The following is a 13,608-nucleotide window of genomic DNA, read 5'->3' as shown; positions in this document are numbered from 1 at the left end:
GTGAAGGAGACACCTCAGACCCCACCTCAGAAGGTTATTGTATAGCTGCCATAGGAAAGATCGAAAAATCTATGTTTATAGAACAGAAATAAAATTATAACATCGTTGTTTTTCATCAGACAAGCACGATTTTTGGAATACAGAGTTTTTTAAGGACTCTTAATTTAAATTTTATCAAAATCGGACCACTATATCATAAAGCTGCCAAATGAACAATAGTCGAAAATATGGAAAACTTATAGAAAATCGTCATAGCTTCGATGTTGTTTAGCATTTATGTATTTTGTTCGACATATTTGATGACTGCAAGGGTATATCAGCTTTGGTAAGCCGAAGCTAGCTTCCTTTCGTGTATATATTTTAATTCGATGAAGAAATATTAAAAAAAGGTTTACTTACCTATTATAAACAGTGGTTAGATAACTAGAGGATATTTCTGTGACACCTGAGGATAAGGCTAGATTTTAGCAGACAGAGAAAACGTTCAGAGTTAACTGAAGCAATGTTCCAAATCCAAATTGGCTAATCGAAAATCTTTTGCAACTCTTCCCAAAAGCGAATGTGTTTTCCCAGTTTACACTTCAGCACAAAAGCAAAAAAAAATATTTAAAAATAACTCGTCATCCCTTAACTATTAATAAGTGTTTAATCCTTAAGCTTATCTAGTTCTCTAAGCGTTGTTTCAAAGAGTTCCGAAAGAAACAAAAAAATAAAAAATGTGATATAATTTCAAAAATGTGTTTTCTACAACCGAAGCAAACTAACAAACTATCTGAATAGCAAATGTAATGCGTAGGCTAAGTGAGGCAAACACTGTACAGTGAGCACTGGGTAACGAGAATTTTTTTTCGAGGGCGCAATTATGTTCCAAAAGGGCTAAGACTCAGCCCCTTTGCAATGTAGCAGCTAGTTAGAACAATTACAATTGCATTTATTGTGTTGTTTGAGCCCATCAACATGGTAGATTTAATTGTTGTCCAACTAAGATGTACATATAGTACTTTACGGATAAACTCCTAGGCGTAGTGATACCTTGATGTGAATACGGATTAATGTTAATTGTGTGCAGCTTAAAACTATTTTCGAAACGCATAGTTAAATATTTGTTATAGAACGCAAGTAATGCAAATCATGTCTAGCCAAATCATGGGGTACAAATAATAGCGAAATATATTCGTTTTTCGTGTCTGTGTGTTCAGTGTAAATAATCGTTAACGAGAAACCCATGGAACATCCAAGATTTAAATGTATCTCGAACTAGTTACTTGATGTATAGTTATTAATACTATTGATACGCTAAATGTTATTTGGCTGCATATATATTTACGAATAAAGCAAGACGAATATCATTGAATCAAAACACTTTCCATTTAAACTAATCGAGTTTTACTCAGTGGTTAAAACTAACGCTTCAGCCGGGTCAAGGCTCAAAGTTTTCGGGTCGTATCGAGTGCTGTATATAAAAAAGTAAGTATAAATAAAAATAAATGCAGGAGTAGATATTACATAAAGATTGTTGTTTTGCTTACCCTTCCGTTTTTGTGGAGTCAATACTTCTTATAAGCAGCTGCAAGCTTTCAGTACGACTTTTGTCGAATTGACTCAAGTCAACGGTTACAGCTGCTGAACCAAAGTTAATAACTCCAACAATTGTAGCTGAACTGGTAAGAGATCTACAAAAGAGTAAGGTAAATAAAAGTAAAAGAACAAACATAGCACCACTCACCGTTGAACTATGAGTACATTGTCTGCAGTTGCCTGGTATTTTATTGATCCATTCTGCAGAGTCTTTGACGATTTTCGTAGTGCCACCAAAGCCTTGTAAATCTTCAGATGAGACAGCTCGTCGCTCAATTCCTGCTCCACGTTTACAGTTTGGTAATCATCTGCTAGAGGCAACCAAGTGGAGTTTCCATCGGAGAATCCTGCGTTAGCACCGCTTGTCCATTGGAAAGGCGTTCTCGCCGGATCCCTGGAGTACTTTTCATATATGTCTGCATTTGAGTTGCAGCCCCAAGGATCCACAGTTTGCTCCCAACTGATCTTGCCGTCGGTCATCCCTAGTTCCTCTCCCTGGTAAGTGACACTAACCCCTGGTAGGATCATCACCAGGATGTTCATGGCATCGATGTGCTCCTTTCCATATCGAGTGGATGCCCTTAGCTTGTCGTGGTTTCCTATCTGAAAAAAATATATAAAAATATATATAATATATATGTATGTATATAGTTCTTAGTTTCATTCAATGGGTGTACAAATTCTAAAAACTAATTCTCAAAGAAAGCGACAACCATTAACATGTTCAATACTAAATTTTTTACATGAAAAAAAATTTTAAAGGAAAAACCTCTTAATAAGAACTAAAACTGAATTCTTTTTTCAACTTTTGTGCTCCTGTCGACAAAAAAAAAGAAAGTCATTCGTATTGTTAAAAACTTAAATATTTGATGAAAAAGTTTTTGGAGATAACTTTATATGTTTATATACAAATATAATACTAGTTCGTGCCAATAGTTGATAACAAAAATTTTATCTGATAAGGAGGGTTTTTTTCGATTAGTTAGTGACTCTAACTTACCACCCAATTTGCCGTGCGACCTGCAGGCATGTTATTAAGCCACAAATCGATGGCTTCCTGAACGTTACTGGCATTCAATCCCCTCTGCTCCATCACTGTAATCAGATTGAAGTTGAAAGGCAGGTGGGCTCCCTCAGTGCTCCGATTCCCGTAGAACTGCATGGTGAACCAGGCGGGGGAGTATGTCTCTATAAGCAGAACGCTGGAGTTTCCTCCGTAAATTCGCTTGTGATCATCCAAAACGGTGCGCCACTGGTAGACCATGTCGATGGTCTCCGGCTGGTTCTCAATGTACGTGGTGGTCAGGTAGTCCCTATCCTCACTATCCTCGGTGGCCCCACTCACCACCTCATCGGGGAACTGGCCATCGGCATCGGGCAGCACTTCGAAGAGCGGAGGCAGTGCATCGCATCGGAAGCCTGATACACCCTCATTCAGCCAATAGCGCAGAACCCTTTTCATCTGGTCCACCACCAGGGGATTCCGGTAGTTGAGATCGGGCTGCTGGACGGCGAACTGGTGGAGGTAGTACTGCTGCCGCTCCTCGTTCCACTCCCAGGCACTTCCACGGAAGTACTGCAGCCAGTTGGTGGGGGGCTCCCTCGCTCCAGTCTCCGGATTTATTTTGCCATCGTGCCACACGTAGTAGTCCTCGTAGCCCTTTTCCCTTTTCACGGACTTTTTGAACCACACGCTCTCGTTGCTCGAGTGGTTGGGCACGAAGTCCAGGATAATCTTCAAGTCCAGTTCCTTAGCTCGCTTTATTAGGGCCCTAAAGTCCTCGAGAGTTCCATACTCCGGTTGGATGTCAAAGAAGTCGGATATATCGTAGCCAAAGTCCACCATGGGTGAGGTATAAATGGGCGACAGCCAGGCTGCTGTGACACCCAGATCCTTCAGGTACTCCAGCTTACTAGTGATTCCATTCAAGTCACCAATGCCATCGCCATCGGAGTCCTTGAAGGACCGCGGATATATCTGGTAAAACTGTGCAGTTTCCCACCAGTCCTTGGTGGTTTCACTCGAGGAACTCTGCACCTGGCAACCTTCACTGGTTCCAATGGCCAAAACAAGGAGTAATAAAAGCCGTAGAAGCTCCATTGCCACGGTCAAAATATAACACCTTGTGTGTGAGCAGCCGGCAATTACTCGCTCTTTTATAGACAGTCCACTCAACCGGTTAGATAAGCACCCTTAGTGGAAATGTTTTGATTGGGCCAAGACCGCTCTATCGAGTGTGGAGCATACACATCGCGTTCTCCGGAACTGTTATTGGAAAATTTCCAGCTGAAGTGGTTTTTTGAGTGTTTTGCCAAATGGTTGCATTACTCGATGTCGGGTTATCATTTAAGCTCTGGTAATCGGATGCAAGTTTCATTGCTATGGTATAAAAGCCACAGCACTGACATTTCGGCATTAAGTTGTAAAAATGCAGAGAACACAATTAGCTGCAATTAGCTTACTGGCCCTTGGACTGGTTATCCTCACCCAGCCAAATTGGGCTTGTGATTCAACGACGACTGTTGCTGCGACAAAGGATTGGTGGGAAAATGCGCAGTTCTATCAGATATACCCACGCTCCTTCATGGACTCCGATGGCGATGGAATCGGGGATTTGAATGGCATCACCAGCAAACTGGAGTACCTAAAGGATCTGGGAGTCACAGCCGCCTGGCTGTCGCCCATTTTCACCTCTCCGATGGTGGATTTCGGCTATGATATATCCGACTTCTTTGACATTCAGCCGGAGTACGGCACCCTCGACGATTTCAAGGCCCTGATAAAGCGGGCCAACGAATTGGACCTGAAGATAATACTGGATTTTGTGCCCAATCATTCGAGTGACGAGAACGCTTGGTTTGCAAAGTCGGTGAATCGCGAGAAGGGCTACGAGGATTACTACGTGTGGCACGACGGGAAGGTGAATGCCACCACCGGGGAGAGGGAACCCCCCTCCAACTGGCTGCAAGCTTTCAGGGGAAGTGCCTGGGAGTGGAACGAGGTGCGCCAGCAGTACTACCTCCACCAGTTTGCAGTGCAGCAGGCGGACCTCAACTACCGCAATCCCCTGGTGGTGGAGCAAATGAAGCGGGTGCTCCGCTACTGGTTGGACCTCGGGGTCGCGGGCTTCCGTTGCGATGCCGTTCCCGTTCTCTTCGAGATCGAACCGGATGCAGATGGCCGGTACGCCGACGAGGAGGTGAGCGGAGTGACGGAGGACACCGAGGACCGCAAGTACCTGAAGAGCGATCTGATCGAGAACCGGCCGGAGACCATCGACATGGCCTACCAGTGGCGGGTGGTAATGGATGACTACCAGCGCATCCACGGCGGTGACACCAGGGTTCTTCTCATCGAAACCTACGCCCCTCCCGCCTACACAATGCAGTTCTACGGAAACCGCTCAGTGGCCGGTGCCCACCTACCTTTCAACTTTAATTTAATTACGGTTCCCGCCAGCGATGGCTTCTCGGCGGGATCCATAAAGACGGCAGTGGACAACTGGCTGGACAACCTGCCCGCCGGTCGCACTGCCAACTGGGTTATCGGCAACCACGATCAGCGGAGGGCGGCCAGTCGATATGGAGCTGCAAATGCGGATGCCATGAACATGCTGGTGATGGTCCTCCCGGGAGCGAGTGTCACCTACCAGGGCGAGGAACTCGGGATGACCGATGGGGAGATCAGCTGGGAGGACACCCAGGACCCGGCGGCCTGCAACTCCAACTCGGAAATCTACCAGCAGTTCACCAGGGATCCTTCGAGGACACCCTTCCAGTGGTCGAGTGGCACCAATGCAGGATTCTCGACTGCATCGAAGACTTGGTTGCCGCTGGCAGCGGACTACCAAACGGTGAATGTGGAAACGGAGCAGGCAGCTCAAAGGTCTCACCTCAAAATCTACAAGTCCCTGGTGGAACTGAGAAGATCCTCGCTTACCTTGCAGAATGGTTCCACGAAATATGGCGTGATTAGCGAGAATGTGTTCGTCGTTAAGCGGTGAGTAATACATCCCATTCCAATTTTAAAGGGAGAAATAGGCAATTCAGTTAAGCCCCTGGAAGTATGGGTAGAATTAATGCGCACAGTCGATGCATTGTGACACTTAATGTGTTTACCTGCAAATTATGCACCGGAAGTCCTCAGCCGTTGCACTTCATTATGGAATTCCTTGAAGTACTCACGAGAACGTGCCGAACCATTACCTTTGCAGTTACCTCGCCGGCTCCACATCCATAATTTATGTGGCCAACTTCGCCAGCAAGGGTGTCACAGTGAATTTATACGATTTCGACAAGACACTTCCCACCCACTTGACGCTCCTCGTTCGCAGCCTGCAGTCTGCCAAGTCGGAGGGGTAAGCAACTCATCCCAGTGCTGACCACATTTCTGACATCCTGGCCACATCTTTTCAGCTCGCTGTTCGAGGTGACCGGACTGAGTTTGGCTGCCGGCGAGTCCTTGGTTTTGAGCGACAGCAGTGCTTCCCGGTTCGATTGATGCGGCATTCCACGTCTTCCGCGCGACGCACTTGGAACTTTGAGCTCACTGAGTCAGGCCACTCAATCGGTATTTATCTTCGGCTCAAAGCAAATATGCCATGGCGTGCATAAATAAATATATAAGTGAAAAACCAGACAAACAAACCACTTCACCCCAGAAGCACCGCACATATCCTGAAAGCCCCTTCCCACCGAACCCGTGAGATAAGCTCAAGTGCCCGGCATACCCATTTAATTCCCGCTCGGCGGAGGGGTTTCGCATTTAAAGTGTTTACACACAAATTAAAGTCAAGCAAAAGTCCCCGGCCCCTCGGCGAGTGTTTGGTGTTCTACACTGTGTGCTCGCTCGAGAGCCAAGGAATGTGTGCGCTACACAATGTAAATACGGACGGCGACCAGGGACTAGGCCTATAAGTCGGCAAGCTGGGCCCCCAGCATCGCGGGGCTCTTTGAAGTCGGGATCGGGATCGGGACCGTCCAGGGGGGCTTGATGAGTTCGCTCAGCTAGCTGGGGGAATTCGCCGGGCGAGATTTATTACCAATCTCGGAATTTCGTGAAACAACCCCACAGTATTTACTCTTGCCCCCAAAAGAGGGCGGCTGAGAGCAGAACTTCAATTGCGTTATAAATAATTAAATTGCGTTTACACATGGTAATTGGCAGACGACTTGCGATACCCAGACATCAAGTATACGCCCGGTGGTTCAAAGATTTCAGACTTACCGAAACTTGCCTCCCTTCCCTTGGGTGGGGATAGAAATCGCAGAGGTAAGTGGAAAGGGATACCTGTCGGACTGTTTTGCGGTTTCGGTGCGTCTAAAATAACAATTTTGTTAACGCTCGGTGAACCCGAGTAATTACCTGGCTCGAGTGGATTTCACGTGCGATTAGTTTGAGAACAATAACGAGATTGAATTTCACTGTAATGCGGCTGCCTGGAAATCTTTACAAATTATTTCTTCCTTTTAAATAATCTGAGAGGCATTCGAACCGTTTGATTTCTCTTTGACACTGAAAAATTAGCAGTCAGTGGCGGCCGGGCCACAAGAATGAGTAAAATGGAATCGTGTAAATGGCTGCGTGACCCGTCAGCCCATTAAAAAGGTCACAGACACGGCTGCCAGTGGCTGGCTGGGCCACTTTACCCTTGCGCACGTGACCAGAAACCTTAAAAAAAAGTGTGTGGAATTGTGAAAATGAAAACCGCAGGACAGACTGCCTGGCACGGCTGGCCGGCCAGACGGAGGCCAGGTGGCAGTGGGACAAAGCCTTCTGCCTTTGTGCATTTCATTTTCATTTTGGGGCAGATAATGAAGTTAATTTCCCAAAGAGACTCAGCCACAATGTTTGACGAAGGCTCCGAAATGATTACATTCAAGATGATTTTCGCAGATTTACCCAGGTCGGACAAAAGTTGGCTCCCCTTCCGATTGGAAAAGTTTTAAAACGCATTAAGCTCGCCGTAATCTGCAAGGACTCGTGCCCCAAAAAGCCGGAAGCGAGCTTCATCATCCTGGCACGGGCACATCCACATCCACATCCCTGCACATTTATGTAGTTAACGTATTCGAAGTACCGACAACGTTTGCATATTAATAATGCGGGGCTAATACTCGAGTTTGATTTCGAGCCACTCTTAACGAGCTGCGTTCACTGGTTTCTGATTTGGCACGTGCCAGTTGGACAGTCGGTAAGGCGGACAGTTGGACAGTTGGCCAGAAGGGCAGGTGAGGCCTGAAAGTTGGCCTAATCGCAGGCCGCTCATTAATTGCACCGCAAACATGGCTCATAACTGCTGCTGAACGGGTTGGCTGCTCGGGTTTGAGGTCGGCACTCGCTCGTTTGAATGACTCTCACGTAGCTGATGTTTTTTGGGGCATGATGTTTGGGGTTCGGTTGACGTTTTTTTGGGGGAAAGGATGCCAGCTAATGCCGCAAAGAGCCCGCCGATGACAGAACAATTGGCGGCGATGAGCATTGCCATTCCGAGCTGAGTGTGATGATGGTGCACTTACGTGGAAACGGTTTCAAAAATACAGAGCACTTTGGCGGACAGTACTAATGGCTACTAAAAATAGCCGCTCTTTCGTTTTCGCCATAACTTCACTTTATTTTTATGAGTAAATTAAAAAGCTAACCAGGGTCCTTTGCCGCAGAACTGCCAAGTACATCGTGCACATCCACGGACACACCCACTGACACAAAAAAAGGAAACGCCAACGCACACTCAGCGATGAGTTTGCCTCATTTCCGAGACACCTTCTGCGGTCCTTTGGTTTCTGCGTGGCAGCGCAACACTGCGTATGCGTGATTTGTGTGTCTTATCAATCACGTCTAATGGAATTTCTTTTGCCCCGCCGCCAGTCCGCTGACTCTTGAGTCAGGACAAAGTTCCTTAATAATTTATAATAAGTTGGCCCAGCACGCGACCTTAAAATTGAAAAGTTTTCCAATGTCGTTCGCCCCCAATGACTTATATGCCCATATAACAAGCCACATTATCGATGTACTTTATGTATGTGTATATGTGTTTTCTTTTCAAACTTATGATTATGTAAACTCTAGACAGACTCCAAAATCAGGGCTGCGTATGGCTCCAAAGACAAGTTGCTCAGCGTAACGCTATCGCTGTAAAGATGAGGAGGTAAAGTGAAAAGGGGAATTGATTTAAGAACGCTTAATGAGGACTTACCCGACTGTGGCTTTTGCTTGCGGATTAAGCAGCTTGATCTTGAAGCTTTCAGTGGTATATAGAGGACTGGCCACATCCAATCCAGAAACGGTGGTGTCCAGCACATTGGCCACCAGCACATAGGTGGTGTTCCCACTCAGATACCTCTTGATAGCCACCACATTGTCACCCACATTCGCATATCGAGTGGAGCCAAACTGAAGGGTTTTCTGCTTGCGCAGCTCCACTAGTTGCTTATATAAACTCAAGTGACTGGGACTCGTCGAGTTCTCTGTCTGAACGTTCACGGTCACATAGTTCGGATTGATTGGCAGCCAAGTGGTGGCGTTGGTCGAGAACCCAGCGTTGGCCTCGGCGCTCCACTGGAAGGGTGTCCTGGCAGGATCGCGGGTGAACTGCTCGTAGATCTCCGAGTTGGAGTTGCAGGCCGCTGGATCCCGGCTGTCCTCCCAGCTGATGTCCAAATCGGTCATGCCCAGCTCCTCTCCTTGGTAAGTGATGCTCACGCCGGGCAAAAACATCTGCAGCATGTTCATCAGGTCGATGCGGTTCTCTCCATAGCGACTGCCTACTCGCCGCTGGTCATGGTTACCCATCTGTGAAATACTTGGTATACTTAGCAAAACAACCCAGAATTGTGTGCTTAAATCAAGTACTTTAGGTGTCAACAAGTTTTATATGACTGTTACCAGTATGAAAACACTTGTAATATTTCTTAATCCCTCAACACTTGACTTTAGTAGCTTTCAAGAACGATTACGCTTCATTAATTGGTCTGATTTCGAAAGAATTACGTCACTTAAGTCAGATAATAAACTTGTCAGAAACTTCATTATAAACAAGATTGATTTAAAATCGAATTTGAAAAATGCAATACCCAAAGTTGGGGTTACCCCAAGATTTTAGGAACGTAATAATAGTATAAGTGTTAAGTATTAGTTTAAGTTTGGTATCACTTACCACCCAGTTGGCCGTCTGACCAGCGGGCATTTGGGTCAGCCAGCTGTTGATGATCTTAACGAAACCCGCTGCGTTCAGCTGAGTGTTGTTCTTGTCCCCATTGCCGCCGATAATGAACTGGAAGTTGAAGGGCATCTGAGCTCCCTTGGTGGTGCGATTGCCATAGAACTGCATCACGTAATCTAACCCAGAGTAGGTTTCCACCATGATTACCCTGGTGTCGCCACCGTGGATCCGTTGGTAATCATCCAACAGTGTGCGCCACTGGAAGACCATTTCAACGGTTTCGCGCAGATCCTGAGTGTAAATGTGTTTTAGGTAGGAGGAGTCGTCCGGATCATCGGTGTAGCCACTCAGCGGCTCGTCGGGATAACGACCCTCGGCATCGGGCAGCACCTCGAAGCACCAGGGCACCGCATCCATGCGGAATCCAGCCACTCCTCGGTCCAGCCAGTAGGTCAACACCCGCTTCATCTGCGACACCACGGCGGGATTCCTGTAGTTAAGATCGGGTTGCTTCACTGCAAACTGGTGGAGATAGTACTGCTGGCGCTCCTTGTTCCACTCCCAGGCACTTCCCCTGAAAGCTTGCAGCCAATTGGAAGGGGGTTCCCTCTCCCCAGTGGAGGCATTCACATAGCCGTCGTGCCACATGTAGTAGTCCTCGTAGCCCTTCTCCCTTTTCACCGACTTCTGGAACCAAACGTTCTCATCGCTCGAGTGGTTCGGCACAAAGTCGAGGATGATCTTGATGTTCCGCTTGTTGGCCTCCGCGATAAGCTCGTCGAAGTCATCGAGGGTTCCGTACTCTGGCTGAATGTCAAAGAAGTCGGAGATATCGTAGCCGAAATCAGCCATGGGGGAGCTGTAAATGGGCGACAGCCAAGTGGCCGTCACACCAATCTCCTTCAGGTAGTCCAGCTTGGAAATGATTCCCTGCAGATCCCCGATGCCATCGCCATTGGAGTCCTTGTAGGAACGGGGGTAGATCTGGTAGAACTGTGCCACTTGCCACCAATCTCGAGTGGCTTCCGTTGAGGTGGCGGCCCTCTCTAGGTCGAGGTCTACTGCTGCGGACCTCCCAAGGGAGCAGTGTAGACCTAATACTAGGAACACTACGAATAAGCTTATCAAACACGCCATGGCTGACTGACCAGCGATCCCATGGGATCCCGCTTTTATAGACCGACTCCCAGAGATTTTTCCAGCGATAAGTGTTCAAGTGCTTTGACTGCGTTTATTGCGAGTATTTAATTACTAAACTAGCAGCTGGAACAGAGTATGGGAACTCATCGATTGCTCAGATAGAGCGCCACTTGAGCCAGCCAGAGATAGACCCCCAGAATGGGCAGATATCGAGTCTCTCCATTGGTGGCATAACTATAATATGAAGATGTGGACTTCAGGACCAGCGAGTCCTTGGGCTGCAGTTGCAGCGAGGTGGAGTTCAAGAGATCGCTGAAATCGGACATTTGTTTAATTAATAATTAGTTAATTAATATACATTTTGTGCACGACCTACCCCACTTTCACTTGAGATCGCTCTGTGACCAGCACAACTGTGAGCTGAGGAGGCAAGTCGGGGAAGCTCTGCTGCAGATTGATGGTCTCCACTCCATCGTAGATGTTCAGCAGGGTCACGTAGTTTGAGTCATGTTCGAGGTACCTACGAACAGATATTGTGATTAAAATGGAAAAAAATGAAACCAAGATTATACTCGTATCATGTAAGTGGCAAAAAATATATATGATATTATACAATTTTCGAAAGTAATTAATCACTTCCGCATCAAAGGGATACTTTGATAATACTAACTTGAGAAGAAACGGTAGACTTCCTGGTGTACCGAACCCATTAAAATTAAAAATTATCTGTTATCTGTTACCTTTTCACTGCCAAAACTGCGTCACTTAGCGCCTTGACTTCAGTTTCGCCGCGTTGAAGAGTCTTCGATTCCCTCCTCAGTTGCCAGAGCTGTTTGAAAACATTCAGGTGACTCAGAGGCTTCTGTCTTTCCAGCTCCACGTTGACCTGCTTGTAATCAAGGGCAATGGGCAACCAGGTTTTGCTGGCATTGCTGAACCCGGCATCCTGGGCATCGGTCCACTGGAAGGGAGTGCGCTCCGGATCGCGGGAGAACTGCTCGTAGATGCTCGGATTGGTGTTGCAGGCGGAGGGATCCACGGTGTCCTTCCACGAGATCCACACGTTGGTCATGCCCAGCTCCTCTCCTTGGTAGGTGACACTCGCCCCCGGCAAAGTGGCAGTGAGCATGTTCAGCATGTCCACTCTGTCCCTGCCCAAACGGGAACCCACTCGAGGTTGATCGTGGTTACCCAACTGGGAGAATAGTTTAAATATTATTATTTAATTCCAGATAATGAAGCCCTCTCGTGAGCACCTACCACCCAGTTAGCTGTACGACCTTTGGGCATGTGCTGCAGCCACTTGAGAATCGTTCCCTCGTAGGCATGGGCATTCGACGAGTTGGACAATTCGCTTATCAGCAGAAAGTTGAACGGCAGCTGAGCGCCCTCCGTCGTCGCATTCCCGTAGTACTGCATCACAATATCGATGGGTGAATAGGTCTCGGCCATCAAGATGCGCTCCTCGCCGCCGTGTTCCCGCTGGAAAGCGTCGAGTACCGCTCGCCACGAGTAGACCAGGTCAATGGTCTCCGGCTGGTCCTTGGTGTATATGTGCTGCAGATAACCGTAGTCCTCGGGGTCGTTGTCCCAGTCGTTGCGCGGCTCATCGCGGTACTGATTCTGTGCATCTGGCGCAATCTCAAAGACATGGGGCACCGCATCAATGCGAAAACCGGATACTCCTTTTGCTAGCCAAAACCGCAAAACGTTCTGTAAGTCAAATTGAAAAAAGGGTTACCAACTTTAGTAGATCAATATCGACTACTCACATTCATGGCCTCTCGAACTTTTGGGTTGCGGTAGTTCAAATCGGGCTGCTTCTTCACGAACTGATGGAGATAGTACTCCTGACGACCCTCGTGCCACTGCCAAGCACTTCCCCGGAAAACACTGATCCAATTTGAGGGCGGAACCCTCTTCCCGTTATCCATTCCTCCAGGATGCCATACGTAAAAGTCCTTGAACTCAGGATCTTTGGCCGCGGAGCGTCGGAACCACTCGCACTCGTCACTGGAGTGGTTGGGCACAAAGTCCAGGATGATCTTGATCTCCAGCGTCTTGGCCACCTGCATCAGGTGTTCAAAGTCCGTCATGGTTCCAAATATCGGAGCGATCTCGGTGAAATTGGCAATGTCGTAGCCAAAATCGGCCATGGAAGAGGTGAATATGGGCGACAGCCAAGTGGCTGTGATTCCCAGTTCCTTGAGGTAGGGCAGTTGCTCAGCAATGCCTGAAAGCAAATCAAGTAAGTACAGAACACTTATGTAGCGAACTTTCTCTGTTTTCCTCACCATTCAAGTCGCCCACGCCATCGCCGTTGCTGTCTTTAAATGACCTTGGATAGATTTGGTAGAAGGCGCCAGTCTGCCACCACTTGAGATCGGTCTCCTCACTTTCGATGTCCACGAAATTGGCATGGTAGTTGGGAAAGGGTTGACTTCGGGTTAGGCCAAGGACCTGAAGAACTACCACGAACAATGCCCACAGGCGGTATTTAATCATTTTGAACTGCTTGTGTTGCAGTTAAACTGTCGAGTAATCACTTCTGCTCCAACCGATCGCACAAATGCGACTGACGACCGAATGCAAAAGTTTAAAAAACAGAAAATACGACCCCCTTTCTCATAGGAATGCCGAAGAGTGGGGGAGAGAAATCAGCATGGTCTTAGTCTCAAATGTTTGTAGAAGGGTAATAGGCTAATATTTTCCTTTAAAAAAAAACCTT

At 47.2% G+C, this 13,608-nt stretch overlaps 4 protein-coding genes across 4 annotated transcripts; 1 reads left to right on the top strand and 3 right to left on the bottom strand.

The window, feature by feature from the left end:
• Positions 1 to 1,303: 1,303 nt before the first annotated feature.
• On the bottom strand, positions 1,304 to 3,700 carry LOC108090322 (maltase A3). Its single transcript, XM_017188934.2, has 4 exons — positions 2,579 to 3,700; positions 1,727 to 2,181; positions 1,530 to 1,673; positions 1,304 to 1,453 (listed from the first exon to the last, which is right to left on the bottom strand). Exons 1-4 carry the CDS (start codon positions 3,677 to 3,679, stop codon positions 1,387 to 1,389), a joined length of 1,767 nt encoding a protein of 588 aa, XP_017044423.1. The 5' UTR covers positions 3,680 to 3,700; the 3' UTR covers positions 1,304 to 1,386.
• A 287-nt stretch (positions 3,701 to 3,987) lies between these two features.
• Positions 3,988 to 6,215, top strand: LOC108090310 (maltase A1). Its single transcript, XM_017188923.2, has 3 exons — positions 3,988 to 5,578; positions 5,793 to 5,936; positions 5,995 to 6,215. Exons 1-3 carry the CDS (start codon positions 4,008 to 4,010, stop codon positions 6,077 to 6,079), a joined length of 1,800 nt encoding a protein of 599 aa, XP_017044412.1. The 5' UTR covers positions 3,988 to 4,007; the 3' UTR covers positions 6,080 to 6,215.
• A 2,374-nt stretch (positions 6,216 to 8,589) lies between these two features.
• LOC108090321 (maltase A1) lies at positions 8,590 to 10,867 on the bottom strand. The gene is made up of 3 exons (XM_017188933.2): positions 9,735 to 10,867; positions 8,775 to 9,370; positions 8,590 to 8,710 (listed from the first exon to the last, which is right to left on the bottom strand). Exons 1-3 carry the CDS (start codon positions 10,590 to 10,592, stop codon positions 8,644 to 8,646), a joined length of 1,521 nt encoding a protein of 506 aa, XP_017044422.1. The 5' UTR covers positions 10,593 to 10,867; the 3' UTR covers positions 8,590 to 8,643.
• A 78-nt stretch (positions 10,868 to 10,945) lies between these two features.
• Positions 10,946 to 13,460, bottom strand: LOC108090309 (maltase A3). The gene is made up of 6 exons (XM_017188922.2): positions 13,175 to 13,460; positions 12,653 to 13,113; positions 12,141 to 12,593; positions 11,621 to 12,075; positions 11,257 to 11,400; positions 10,946 to 11,192 (listed from the first exon to the last, which is right to left on the bottom strand). Exons 1-6 carry the CDS (start codon positions 13,383 to 13,385, stop codon positions 11,024 to 11,026), a joined length of 1,893 nt encoding a protein of 630 aa, XP_017044411.1. The 5' UTR covers positions 13,386 to 13,460; the 3' UTR covers positions 10,946 to 11,023.
• Between the last annotated feature and the right edge of the window lie 148 nt (positions 13,461 to 13,608).

The sequence above is a fragment of the Drosophila ficusphila genome, unplaced genomic scaffold (assembly GCF_018152265.1).
Source record: "Drosophila ficusphila isolate 14025-0441.05 unplaced genomic scaffold, ASM1815226v1 contig_414, whole genome shotgun sequence".
Taxonomy (NCBI): domain Eukaryota; kingdom Metazoa; phylum Arthropoda; class Insecta; order Diptera; family Drosophilidae; genus Drosophila; species Drosophila ficusphila.
The sequence above is the reverse complement of the archived record's forward strand: the minus strand, read 5'-3'. Positions and strand labels throughout refer to the sequence as shown.

What these genes read in the sequence shown, in the direction of transcription:
- LOC108090322 (XM_017188934.2), bottom strand. Translation starts at nt 3,679, where the DNA reads ATGGAGCTTCTACGGCTTTTATTACTCCTTGTTTTGGCCATTGGAACC. An exon ending in GTCGCACGGCAAATTGGGTG is followed by an intron (nt 2,182 to 2,578) that starts GTAAGTTAGAGT and finishes TATTTTTTTCAG; the next exon opens with ATAGGAAACCACGACAAGCT. An exon ending in GACTCCACAAAAACGGAAGG is followed by an intron (nt 1,454 to 1,529) that starts GTAAGCAAAACA and finishes TTTTATATACAG; the next exon opens with CACTCGATACGACCCGAAAA.
- LOC108090310 (XM_017188923.2), top strand. Translation starts at nt 4,008, where the DNA reads ATGCAGAGAACACAATTAGCTGCAATTAGCTTACTGGCCCTTGGACTG. An exon ending in AATGTGTTCGTCGTTAAGCG is followed by an intron (nt 5,579 to 5,792) that starts GTGAGTAATACA and finishes TTACCTTTGCAG; the next exon opens with TTACCTCGCCGGCTCCACAT. An exon ending in CAGTCTGCCAAGTCGGAGGG is followed by an intron (nt 5,937 to 5,994) that starts GTAAGCAACTCA and finishes ACATCTTTTCAG; the next exon opens with CTCGCTGTTCGAGGTGACCG.
- LOC108090321 (XM_017188933.2), bottom strand. Translation starts at nt 10,592, where the DNA reads ATGGCTGATTTCGGCTACGATATCTCCGACTTCTTTGACATTCAGCCA. An exon ending in GTCAGACGGCCAACTGGGTG is followed by an intron (nt 9,371 to 9,734) that starts GTAAGTGATACC and finishes AGTATTTCACAG; the next exon opens with ATGGGTAACCATGACCAGCG. An exon ending in CAAGCAAAAGCCACAGTCGG is followed by an intron (nt 8,711 to 8,774) that starts GTAAGTCCTCAT and finishes TCATCTTTACAG; the next exon opens with CGATAGCGTTACGCTGAGCA.
- LOC108090309 (XM_017188922.2), bottom strand. Translation starts at nt 13,385, where the DNA reads ATGATTAAATACCGCCTGTGGGCATTGTTCGTGGTAGTTCTTCAGGTC. An exon ending in TGGCGTGGGCGACTTGAATG is followed by an intron (nt 13,114 to 13,174) that starts GTGAGGAAAACA and finishes ATTTGCTTTCAG; the next exon opens with GCATTGCTGAGCAACTGCCC. An exon ending in GCAGTTTTGGCAGTGAAAAG is followed by an intron (nt 11,401 to 11,620) that starts GTAACAGATAAC and finishes ATCTGTTCGTAG; the next exon opens with GTACCTCGAACATGACTCAA.